Source organism: Pezoporus flaviventris, unplaced genomic scaffold (genome assembly GCF_033815535.1).
Source record: "Pezoporus flaviventris isolate CSIRO_AGI_PZ_B2104156 unplaced genomic scaffold, CSIRO_AGI_Pfla_v1 ptg000036l, whole genome shotgun sequence".
Classification (NCBI taxonomy): Eukaryota; Metazoa; Chordata; class Aves; order Psittaciformes; family Psittacidae; genus Pezoporus; species Pezoporus flaviventris.
This window is the reverse complement of record NW_026892584.1, coordinates 1263996-1276961: the sequence shown is the minus strand read 5'-3', so window position 1 is coordinate 1276961 and position 12966 is coordinate 1263996. Positions and strand designations below refer to the sequence as shown.

General features: G+C 35.4%; 1 protein-coding gene across 3 annotated transcripts in view; it reads right to left on the bottom strand.

The window, feature by feature from the left end:
- Positions 1-692: 692 nt before the first annotated feature.
- The window catches only part of QSER1 (glutamine and serine rich 1), a 38775-nt gene continuing 26501 nt past the window's right edge, over positions 693-12966 (bottom strand). For all 3 annotated transcript variants that reach the window (XM_061462809.1, XM_061462808.1, XM_061462810.1), the window contains 9 exons: positions 11949-12241; positions 10881-10997; positions 10142-10275; positions 8887-9098; positions 7105-7242; positions 5683-5780; positions 2949-3101; positions 2455-2550; positions 693-1863 (listed from right to left, as the gene is read on the bottom strand). In XM_061462809.1, coding sequence (XP_061318793.1) covers positions 1723-1863; positions 2455-2550; positions 2949-3101; positions 5683-5780; positions 7105-7242; positions 8887-9098; positions 10142-10275; positions 10881-10997; positions 11949-12241 — 1382 coding nt within the window. In that variant the 3' untranslated portion in view covers positions 693-1722. The remainder of the gene's footprint in view (positions 1864-2454; positions 2551-2948; positions 3102-5682; positions 5781-7104; positions 7243-8886; positions 9099-10141; positions 10276-10880; positions 10998-11948; positions 12242-12966) is intronic.

Genomic DNA, 12966 nt, shown 5'->3' with positions numbered 1-12966 from the left:
AAGCTTTGGAAAATGGTAAACAGCCTACAACATTCTAAAACTAATCAGCTAAAATTCTGTACATACTTTAATACTCAAACCTCTATCTGATTACTCAAGATGAAATAATTTCATTTTCACATCTATTCATTAAACTCTATAGTTCTATGGTCTAATGAATATTTAACAACTAAATAGGATCAAAACAGATAATGGGGAAAAAAGGTCACGTGGCAATGAACATTATTTCATTTGGCCAATGAATAGTGAACCCTGCTTTCTTGGCTGAAATTAAGGCACTAAGTGGCAGCAAAAGGATAAAGGAATGATTTTTTTTCCTACATTATCTGAACTAAAGACCAACACGACTGTTTTTTAGGACGCCAGTAGAGTACATATCCATTCTGAATGACTCAGTAAGGCATTCTGTTGGCAAATTTAAGGAAAATGTTCTCCTGACCAGAGCCCATTACATTCATTGTCTGAGTGTGACTAGTGGCACTACTGTTAAAAACTGGAGGGGAGAGAAAAAGCTACAAAGATGTCTGAAGACTTGAAAGGCACCAAAAAGAGAACAGCTCTGCAACTGCCACTTCTACAGATAATAATGTAAGCTGTGTTTAACACTGCATATAGTCTAGTCAATCATCAATCTTTGTTGATGAAGATAAAGTGTAGTAGCTCTTCATTTAAACTCTCAGTTAATCAAGTGCTAGTTTAGTAAGAAATTTATTTTCATGTATCAGAAAATAACTGCAGTGTCTAACACAACTACACTTAAAGCAAAACTAGTCTAGAATGCATTATTCTGGTTAACACTGAAGCAAACCTGTATAAACAAAAGGGTTACCTCGAGATATATAGTTTACAATATGAAATCAACATATAAATGAATAGGACTTACTGAAAACAATGGAAAGTGTATTACAAAGATACATGTAACAATTTTAACCACAATATTTCCTCTGTGAAAAATACAACTATTAGTGAGCTAAAATGTACAATTGAGATTTTTTTCCCAAAAGAAAAAAAAATACCAACACAGTATAAAGCAAAATATTCTTTTTCTTCAAAACAGGGAAAATAGTTAAGGTCATTGTCTTTCATTACAATATAATTTGACACAAAAAGCAGTCATAGGATTGCACCAACTCCATGCTCAGTCTCCTGAACATGACAATAGTAAAAGGAGTCCATAAAGCATAATGACATTTCTGGATTTCATGATGGCAATGTACGTAATGCAGAAGCTGATGTCATTCTGGCTCTGTTCACAAAATGTAGAAAACTCTAAATTTGGTGGCCAGACATGTAAAAATTAGTTCACCCCAACACTGATTTTTCTGTCGCTTAGTCAGGGATGGAAAAATCTGTAGTATTCTAAGAGTTGTTATCTTTTTAGCAATAAAGAAAAAATATATGTAGTGCATGCTTTATCATTTGTCAAAATCATTTCTGAAAATAAAACTAAGTTATCCAATAGCTTACAAAATAGAAAATAATTCTTCAGGTTAAAAATGTGGTTAGGTTTACATTTAGTTCCATCTCCAAAGGACTGATTTCCTTGGCAGCATCACTTTTTCTTAGCAAGAGCCAAGGCACAATGTTCCACAAAGAGAAATAAAAACGGCTATGAGCAAGAACGCAGTCTGGCCTTGCAAAAGAAATCAGAGCCTCTCTCCGAGCTTTCTGTTCCATTGGGTTAGTGCTGTAGAAAAATGTGAGACTTGGGATACATTTCTGTTAGGAGCATTTCTGCTGGACACGGTTCAGAAGTTCACCAAACTTTTCAAAAAGATCCTCCACCCACTTTATATTTTTCATGCAGAGCTGCACAATCTCTTCCTGTCCTAGGTCTGCACTCTTCTTCTGCACAGAAGAAATCTATTTAAAAATGAGAAGGATGGAAAGAGAGATGCATACACACACACATGTTAGGCTGCCAGCAATTCAGAATTTTCATTTTTATAATATTCTGCAGTTAAATACAAACCTTCTTTGGAAGAAAGCCTTTAAAAATTTAAAAACATGGGAAATGCCCCCAAAAAGCATTTCTTAACAACTGAATCAGAGTTCAATTCTTGTATTTCTGCTACCTGGAATACTTCCACCAAGGATTTTCAGAAAAAATAAAGGAGTGGGCATTCTAAGACAAAAAGTAGCTTCTAAATCTGAGGAGTTACACATACCGATAAAATTCGGTTTTGTTTACTTTGGATAACAGTGAAGAATGCTTACCTATCCCCAAGGGAAACTGATATCACACAAACGTTGTAAGCCTCATCTCTTAATGCTCTGGGCAGCACTGCCCATCAGGGGCAACAGATGTGCTCAACATACCCCTTCCTTTGCCAGAAAGAATTAATTAAAATAGGAGACCAGAATCCATACTCATTTACAAGAAGACAGCAGCTCCTCTAGTTGGACCCAATTCCCTCAAATGCATGAAAGTATCTCAAAGAGGACAAGACTTACCTCTTCTTTACATGTTAGATATATGTGATATTTATAATGATGGAGTGAGTGATACAAAGAATACAACTGTATTTTTTCTGGATCTACTGTAAACTCCTGCAAAAAGAACAGTTATTTTAGGTAAATTCACATTATTTTCCAAGACAGGTATATGATGGACATTTTCTTCTGTAAAGAATCCTCCCCTCCCTTGCATAAATATACAGGACAAGAGCATTTACGTCTAAACATAGACATTAAATAGGGGAATAATTCTGAAATAATTTATTATTCCTGGAATATAATTATATTTCACAGATGAGTTAAACCCATGATTTAATATACTGTTAAAATGTTTTTTAACATTCCCTTATTATAGAAAAAGCACCTCACTCGAATACTTTATATTTTCATAGATCTACCAAAAAAAACAAGTCATGAAGTAGTACTTTACATGTAAATGCGGTTTTCATTAGGAGACAGATGTGGCAGCAATAAACCCTCTGAACACTCACCGGTGCTAACTTAGTGGCTGATTTAGAAACCCTCAGTGTTTTCTTGTTGTAAGCTTTACCATTCATTTTGATCTTAGACACAGACGTTCCTCCAGTTTTTGTCTTAGAATCCCGAGTGATCACTGTCAGTTCAGGAAAATTTTCCAAAGCATTCTTTAAACAGAGCATATAAAGAAAAAGGATTTTGAAAAATTCAAGAATGGCCAAGCCACCCAGACTGCTGATAAACTGGCTATGTTTCTTTGAAAAGTTTGACTGCAGCCTATTATGAAATAATTTATTCTTTCACAAAAAGCCTATAAGTGGTCTTTATCAGCTCAAGCAATCATACACACTTTGAAAAGCAGGACCACCTGTTCCTGACTACTGTAATTTTTCAAGACTAAGAAAATCCTTTTATTGCATCTCAGATTATCATCTGTGATTCCTTCATTAGGACGAGCAAACCAAAAACGCTGCACTAGGCATTTTTCACCTTTTAGAATGCTTCCCATTCCATTTCTATCCAAGAATCAATAAGGCCATGTTACTTGGAGATGCCCAAGTACTTCCCATGGGAAGCCTACCAATTGTAGCAGGGATTGGATGCCGAAATATCTTCATAGGTTTTGTCCCAGCTTTTGCAAAATACAACTTAATTGCATCTTGTCGTATCTGTAAGTTAGAAAAGCTTATGCACAGTGAAGTGCATGGCTGGCTCAAAAAGGCACAAGTTTTTAAGTATATTAACTCATAACCAGCTTCATTTCTAAGTTATTTGCATAAGTACATTTGAATACAACTTTGTTGTACAAATACAGCATTATGTTAGTGGCTGCTTTGAAACAGCTGTTATGCTACATAATTTGGTATTGAAAAAATTTTTAGTTCAATGAACATATCTGTCTTTGTGTTATACTCCAGTACGAGAAAAAAATCAGACACACAAACATATACCAGTGCTGCAGCTTAAGGAACTAATTCAAACCATTCGACTAAAACACGAAGTGGATTGAATTATTATGTTTTCTTTTAACAAGCAGTAGTAGAATTCAGTAACCTCCCCGCCTATGATTTTTTACCACTTCATATATCAGCCATTTTCCACTTCATAAAAAACCCCTCTCAGTAAAATGGTACAGAATCAGCTGGCAGAGAGATAGTTTCACAGTGGTAGCAGTAACCTTGACTAGCTCACCTGTGCATATACAACATTCATCACAATGCTCTCAAATTGGAGCATCCACTTCCATAGGTTTAAATTAACTTAGTTTTTTCTAGCTCCTGTAATAGCCTTCCTCAGGGTTGACTTTCAGTGTCAAGGGGCTTTGGCCAGTTCTTATCCAAAATACTGGCACAAGGATGGCACAATTGGTACTATCATACCAGGAGGCAAACACAGAAGACTTTATCTAGCAGTTCACATCATAAGCAGATCTATTCCTCACATTCAGGACTCTACTAACTTCTTGCAGACCATACAGAGAAATACAGGCTTCTAGCAAACTTAAGAGATATGATACATAATCTGCTAAGTGTACACACAGCAAAGCTATTATAACAGTTATGAACTCCAACTGAATAAGCAGCTATAATTATATGTCAGTATTACAGAAGATCCTATGAGCTTTTTCCCTGAAACTGGGAAAACAGCATTACCTACAAGAAATGAGTTAAAAGAGAGTGCGAATTGAAGCTGTTTCGCTGGTGGATAATGTTTTCACCTCTGAAACAAGATCACAGCATCCCACAAAACTTATCAGGAATGGGCTGTGGAAAAAAAGATCTCTGAAACAGAACAATCAAGTCTGCTATAATATTCCTCCTCAAAAATAAGTACAGAGTAATACAGAGAGACAACTAGTTTTGCAAGTTTGTCTGTAGTGCGGATGTAAAGGGAATGGTGAAAGACAGATGAAAGCAAATTTGGTCTGATGGTGTTTACAGACAGGTCTGCTTTACTGTGGTTGGTCTCAAAACTGTTATAAGAAGAAATAATCAGTCTGATTACAGACATCAACAACTAGTTCTCCAACATAGGTGAAAATAACCTTAATTCACTTCACTGCACTTTGGAAATCTGCATTGTTGCTTGGAGGGTAGATGGGAGGAACCACAGTGCTCATTTATCCTCCTGTTTACCTTCTCTCTACTGAGACAGTAGGGCTGCTTCCTTCCATGCCCACATCCAGATCTGATTTTTATTTTCATGTCAAAATTGCTGTAGTATGGGCTTGTTATCCATACTTTTCCCAACCTTCTATGCTGAAGATACATGAAAGAGCACACAAACAAGTTGTTCTCAAGTCCCTCTGTCCCAGTTTTAAAATACTCTGATCATGTTCTCTACTTCAAAGAAGTTCAGACATCTGCTCCACAGCATAGCTGTTTCATGTAAAAGTTTATTAAGATTTTTAGACAATACAATCACTTGACCAAAAGCTTTAGAAGGACAGGAAACAGATTTTCCTTTTGGCAAACTTGAGAAGCGTAACAGAAAAAATGCTTGGGAATGAACCAGAAAGCATGGGGATTAAGACTAGAACTTTAACTTTGCAGTATATACTCTTCCATCACAAAATGTTCTCCAAATGCCACACACAAGCATGGAATTTATAGCATCTTTTTCAAATCCATATTCACTTCTGTTACGAATTTGTCTTCAGGGTTTTAAGTCATGCCTACATGGTACGCACTCAATGACTGACTTTACTGACAACGTTACTCAAAAATCCTAGAATTTAAAAAAGAATACCTTGAATGTATGATCCAAGCGTAATTTGGAAAGCAGTCTTTTCCTGTTGTCATTCAGCATACCATCAATTTTTCTCATGTGAGGCAAAAGTAACTCATCTGAAAGACAAAAATACCAGTGTCAGCAGTTGATTGAGAAAAATACAATAATGAGACTCCTATTCAATCTATTCTTCGACCCATTAACTTAAAATGTGGAAGTAAAAAAAAAATCATGCCATTTTCATATAAATTGATTTCAAACATGAATTATTTTTTATTAGCCTGTTAAAGTGGTCTAGATATTATGCAGTTTAATTGCTGACTGCAATCCTCCTCTTTTTTCTGTTGAAAGGAAAAAAAATAAGATAAAGCAATACAGAGCAGAAATCCTGAGACAATTTCAAACCATGTCCTAGATAATCCTCTTCTCTGTAATACAACTGGCAGTTCTGTAAAGAAAAGTATGTGGTTTTGACATTTACTATTCCATATTACGAGCGATGACCCTGTTTGCATTTATAATAAAAGAAACTGTGGAAAGCACTTACTGATACAAGTTATCTGATAAACCACTATAGATTTTATGTTATACATTTGAACACAAGGCATGTGGCCATGAATGAGTTTACAGTTCGGTATGGAATCTTTAATTTATAATGTCAATTTCTGTGCTTTTAGTCGGCCTACTGATACACACGTGGGTATGAAACCTTGAGGTAAGTGTGTACCAATGCACAACCAGAGCAAATCAGAGAAGGAAATGATAGAAACTAGTTTTCTAAATACAGGCAAACAGAACAGTACAAAACATCAGCCTGCAACTAAAGAATACGTGAAATGATTTCTCTTTCTGGACCTTTATACATGAGTGTCTCACTAAATTTTGAGAAATAAGAGTTTTGACTTGTATCCTGGAGTCCACTAAAGTAAATAAGTCCACAGTGAATAAGTGCAAGCATTTTCTCCCCAAACAAAATGTGAAATATAATTAGTTTTGATCAGAACTTTAAAGTTTCAGAGTTTGAAATGCAGAATTTTTAATAACAGCAACAATGAGAACTACTTATAAAGACGTTTCTTCATAAGAAAATAAATAACACACTTGAAACAGTAACTTGAAATAATGTTTGCAAAGATTTTAAAATTTAGTAAGAGCAGGAACAAAGAGCTCAGCTCTGACATTCACAGCTCAAGCTGTACTTCAACAAAGCAGACAAAACAGTCTTTCCAAATTACTTAGATTATTCAAAGAGATAGTGCAAATATATATATATATATATATATATATGCACAGACAAGTAATTTGTGTAAAGTGTTCCTCAGATGTGGGTATGTAGCCAGAAGTTTGGTGGGGTGTTTATTTATTTTTTTAATACATTTGTTTCAGCAATTAATAACCTTAAAATGTAATTAAAACGTACAAATGTTAAACATACTGTACCATTGCTCTTTTCCAGGGCTTGCATTGTGTCTGGATCCAAGGCAATGCTAACAAGCAACTCCATGTAGCTCTTAAAAGTCTCTTTCATAGCTCTTGTGTTCAAAAACCGAGTAACGAGGGGAGCTGGAGGTACAAGCTCTGAAAATTAATTGGAATATAATGACTATTTTCATTTGATATCTTTCAAGTATTTGTATTTTTCAAAACTAAAGGTTTCTCTCTTAAAACACAAGTGACCCCTACTGGTATCCCAAGAGATTAAAACTCAATACAACAGAAATAATATTCAACTAACTTACATGCCAAAACCAGGTACGAAACCCAAATCTGGTATAAATGGTGCAATTTTTTGTAGAAACACATATAATTACTTATAACCATCAGCACTTAGACTCTAATATTTTAGGGAATTTTAACATTTTTCTATTATTGTAGATGAATGCCTGGAGAAAAGAGATAATAAATAACTTCAGGCAGGCAAAGTGCCCTAAGTGCAGGTGTCATGTCAATGCAAGTACCTCCTAAAACCACAAAACTTGAAGTAGTTCAACAGAAAACCGTTCAAAAGCACTCACGTCACCTAGGAGTCAGCATACCATTGAAGTCAATCCCACCTAATTGTCCAACTCACAAAAACCACATAAAATAAAATTTTACCAGGGAAGCAATGAAGGCACATTTGTACTTATTCTGGGGAAACTTTTGGTCGGTTTGTGGGGTTTTTTTCTTTTCTTTTTTTTTTCATAGACAGCAATTTTACATATGCACATAGAGCAGTCCTCAGTACTATTGAACATTCTGGAGCTTTTCTTAGTCTCCAATATATGACACCAGAATTTTACAGGGCTCTTAGACTTTCTCAGATAGCAACATTTCTATGGATGACTATCATCACATAACTGGAAATGTTAAATATGGACACTTGTACATATTAATGGTTATTTGGGCAAGTTTGCTTGAAAAACAGTATTTTAAAGGTGCTGTCCGCAGCAGAAGCACTGTTCCAGTACACCAACCCAAGCTTATCCTTAGCTGAAGTCACTAAAGCCAACATGCTTTGCAAATGCAGCAATACAAAACATGAGCACTACACAACTTAATTTCAGACATAGAAGAAATAAACAAAAAACCCTGCAAAGTGCACTGTATATCTGCTATCATAGATAATCTCTATAAACACCATACAAAAATTCCTCTCTGTTCCAGAGAATTACTGCAAACATCTTAACTCACTGTTCCAAGACACCATGAATGTCTTAAGAGCAAATGTGCTCATCAGGCTACATTTGAACAGCTGCCATTTGGTCAAGCAGTGAAGCAGCCAAAAAGTAACTGCTTTTTCTTCTTGGGTTTTGAAACAACAACAGTAACATCTGAATTCTGCCCACATCTTCATGCAGACATGGAGTTGTAGTGGAAAATGTTCTTTTAGACATGACATGGAGTTGTAGTGGAAAAATAACTAAGAATCTGATTCTTGAGATGTATTTGAAAATCAGACTTCAACTGTACCCATCTGAGAAAGGACGTAGTGAAAATATATTTACCCAACTGGTAAACTACATTTGAGATAACTTCAGTTGCACACATTTGCTCATGCTCAAACAAATGAAAAGTTTTAAGAAATCAATTTTGTGTGGCAGTCAGATTTTCTTCCTTTTTTTTTTTCTGGCTCCTGATGCTAGCAAAGAAAAAATTGCAAGACTGAGCAACATACTTTTCTACTACTACAGTTAGTTAAGTTCAAATGGCCCTAGTTGCTAACAACAGTATCTCTCTCACCATCCTCATCGCTCTGGGCCTCAGGTGAAGAATCAGATTGGGAAGATGAAAATTCTTCTTTCCACTTTTTCCTTTTCTTTGGCGGCGGTTCAGCCTTTACCTTTGGCTGTTTAGCTTTGGGTTTCACAGAAGAGACCTTTGCTGCTGCTGGTTTTGGTGTTGGTGGATCAGGGGTTTTGTTGGTGCTACTGTTAGGTTTGCAATGAACAGTCCTGCAATATCATAAAGATTATTTCTATGAAAATAATTACCACACAAGTTTTGATATTAATAAAATAGCTAAAATCTTATGTAGCCACAATATTTTCTCCATGGATTATATACACTTATTTCATTTAACTAGAACATGTAACTAGAAATGAGATGCCAGTCATTCCTTGAATAAAGAGCACTGTGGTTTTTTATTAGTTTACTAGTGTCTGATAAAGAAAACAATCTGCATTAAATTACTGAAAATCCATAGAGAGAAAATCTTCAGATACCATCTGAAGTTGTGAGAACATAAGCTAAGCAATAAAGCATGACAGAGTTCTTCAATACAGAATCCGCAACCTGTTCCAAAAGCACAATCAAAGGTCAACACAAAATTCAACAGAAAAACCCTTAGCTAGTGAATGACAGTGAAAACCTTATCAGAAGGGAAGTAGGTGACTGGAAATCTCAGAGCTACCCGAAGTAACTGTGTGAGAGACTCTTCTGGTCATCACTCAAAGTTATAAAGCTTTCTGGGGTATGGTGAGGGGGGTAGGGCATGTGCAATGAGAAAAGTAAATACTGTCAGTGTGCTGACAGAAGAGGGAAAAGCATACTTGCAACAACCAGCTTCAACAACTGACTTCTGTTTTGAAATTAACTTTCCAGGATTGAGAAGTACTTGTAGTATATTGGTACAGGATTATCATTAAAACAATCCAGAAAAAATTAACTAACTTGCAAAGTCCATGGGATAGGAGAAAACAACACACATTTAAAATCATTACACCCGCAGGCTTCTATGTTGATACTGAGGCAAAAGCTGACAGAAAGAAATAGCATCAGGAGCCCCAACACCTCCAAAATTTATTGCAATCCACAGATTCAAGGTAGGAAGGTCTTAATATGACAGTAATTTATATCTCATTTCTTAAAGCAAAACACACAGTTTTCAGTTTCTAACTTAAAGCTGAATTAACATAACCCTGAGTTACAGTCTTACTTATTAAAATAGGTGTGGTCTTAATATGAAAGCAGTATGGCAAAATGACAAAAAAAATACCTTGCTGACTGTACAGATTTGCTTCGTGGCTTTTTTGAACATACTCTGACATACTCCTTTTTGTTCGAGTTTTCAATGAACTTCACATACACTCTTTTATATTTTGTTTTTGCATCCCCAAAATACCCAAGATACTGAAAAAAAAAATACAGAAGTGCTTTTTATTAAGTAAAATTATTCAGTTTAAACAAATAAAAACGTAAATACTAAAGACAAAATCAGTTCAAAAACAACTTCTTTACAAGAATGAGCCATCCTACAGCATTTACAATTTAAGAGAAATTCTCCAATGGATTTCCACATTTAAAGGAAGAAAATAAGGAAAATAAGGCAAGACATACTTTGGGCTTCATTTTTTTCCATTTATTTAATTCTCCCCATGTGTTATCCCTAAAGAATTATCTGTATGGCAAAGGGCTGCCTGTTGAAACTGCATCCTATCTGAATCCTTCCCACTGTGGTTCACAAGCCTGCTTCCACTGACTTTATTCTGGTTATGTAAACTTGCTCCTTTATGCAGGCTGAACGATACTAAAGAACCCGTGCTGGAAAACAAGAATTCTGCCCATTATTTAGAGTGAATTTTAGAGTAGGAGGAAATCCAGAAACCTTTCCCCCTCCTCCCCTTCAAGGATGCTTCCTAAGAATGTATGTCAGAATCACATTTCATCTTGCTTCCTAGACTTCCATCAAGGAAATCAGTTCCCACGAGGCTCCACAAGGAATTTTTAAGACTCACACTGTTAGTAGCAGCAAACTCTCTCTGAGTATCTCGGACTTCAGGAACAAACTTTTGCAATAAAGCCTTCTGTACTTTCCAAATAGCTGGAGGCTCTTTTCCTGTTTGCAAAGCAGCCTGTAAGAACATAAAATTATTGCTAAGAAACATACTTATTTTTCTCCCCGAAATGTGCTGTGCATTATATTTTTTGAGCAAGTTACACAGGGATGAAATTAAAATAAGTCATTCAAAATTCCAACCTCATAGTCACTATGTGCCATTTGCATCAAGATAGTATGATGCAAACTGCATATAACAGCATACCTTAATCATTTTTGTAAGTGACAAGGGAACACTTGAGAACTAATATCACTTATCACAGGCAACAAAGCTATGTGAATTCATTTAAAACTGCTCAAGAGGATGAATTCAGAGACAAGTAATCAGAAGTATTAGAAATTAATGGTAAGAATACTGCTGGCTACAATAGCAAAAATGATAGGTAAACATGAAGAATTTAATATGGAGAAGCAACAAAACCAAACAAGAACACAAGAAGTGTTTCCATAAACTCGTGTGAGGAGCTGTACTGTTGCTTATGGAAGAAACTCCTTTTTGGAACAATGAGCAGAACCTTTTTCAAAAAAAAAAAGAAAAAAAAGAAAAAAAAGGAGAAAAGACAATTCCAAGATCTTTTGCACAAGTTCAAAAGTAATGTCCTCAACAACTTATGCTTCGAAACCTACTACTACTTTAATAAATAAATCACAGGTTGCCAACAGCCTGTGAAAAAAATATGCCTTTCAATAATAAAAAGGTAAATCCAAGTCCTAACAGAGGTTACCTGCACATATATCTACTTTATTATGTATGTAGAATAAAATAGGTCATGTACATATAAAACATATTCATAACCTGCACTAGAAAGACACCTTTAAGGCATCCTGGCAGCAACCAGGGCATATTAGAATTGAAACAGAAAACTGATCTCCAGCCTTTTCCCTTTTGATAGTTTGTTGAAACTAAATTCATATGCAGGATTTCTAATGATTTCCCCCACCTCTCCCCAGCAAGTATTCAGGTTACCTTTAGTGTCTCTATATCTTCAATCTTCACTACAAATTCATCACGTTCTCTGTACATGCCCTCTCCTCCACTGTCTGTATTCTCCTCATCAGTACATCCTTCTATTGCAACAGTTGCCTGTGTTTTTGCCAATTGGTCTGAAGTCACAGCATCCTGTTGGGCTACTTTTAAGGGGTCAGCTGGATTCATTTTCTCCTGTGCACTGAACACAGGAGCAGTTGTCTGCGGTTCCTGCTTGATCACAGCAGCAGTGGTGGTGGCAGCAGCAGGAACAACTGCCGCTTTTTCAGCTTCTGAAGACAAAAATCAAAATTCTAGTTAAACAAATTATCAAGGATTGGCAAAAAATAGGAACTAGAATATTTTTCTTCATTTCTGTTACAACACATATTAAAAACACCTCTTCTAAGAGTTAAAACAGAAGCATCATCTTGGCTACAACTAAAATGAAACCAAACCCAGAATATTGTGGCTAGTATATCTCTGTATTAAACTGCTACATCTGTTAGCATCATGAAATAACAAAGATGAACAGCTTTCAAAACCAATTTGATAGCTGCAGACATGATCAACAAGAAATACTGTTGTACTTTGTGCGAGTAAGCAAACACAACAGCAAAGGTTACAACACTAAATCTTGTTTCCAATCTGCTGATAAGCAGTTTTTTAAAATTGGATTAAGGAAAGAGAAATATACATGAAGTATGAAAACATTTGCTGTCCAACTTTTGGACATTTATAATTTTTAATCTTGTGATACTGTAACTGGAAGTTTGAGATTAAAACTTTGGCAACATTCTAATAATTTTTAATATTAACAGATTTGAAAAATGAGAAGTGATGATACAGAACAAAGAAGGGAAAGAACATTCTCCTCCTCTATGCCAAAGAGCCAAAAGAAACTCCCACCTTTCAAAATTATTAATCTTTCCCACCTGAAAAAAATAAGAAACCTTTTTAGATATTACTTTATACTCTTTTATACATATTAGTTTTAACACCGAATTACTGATCTAAA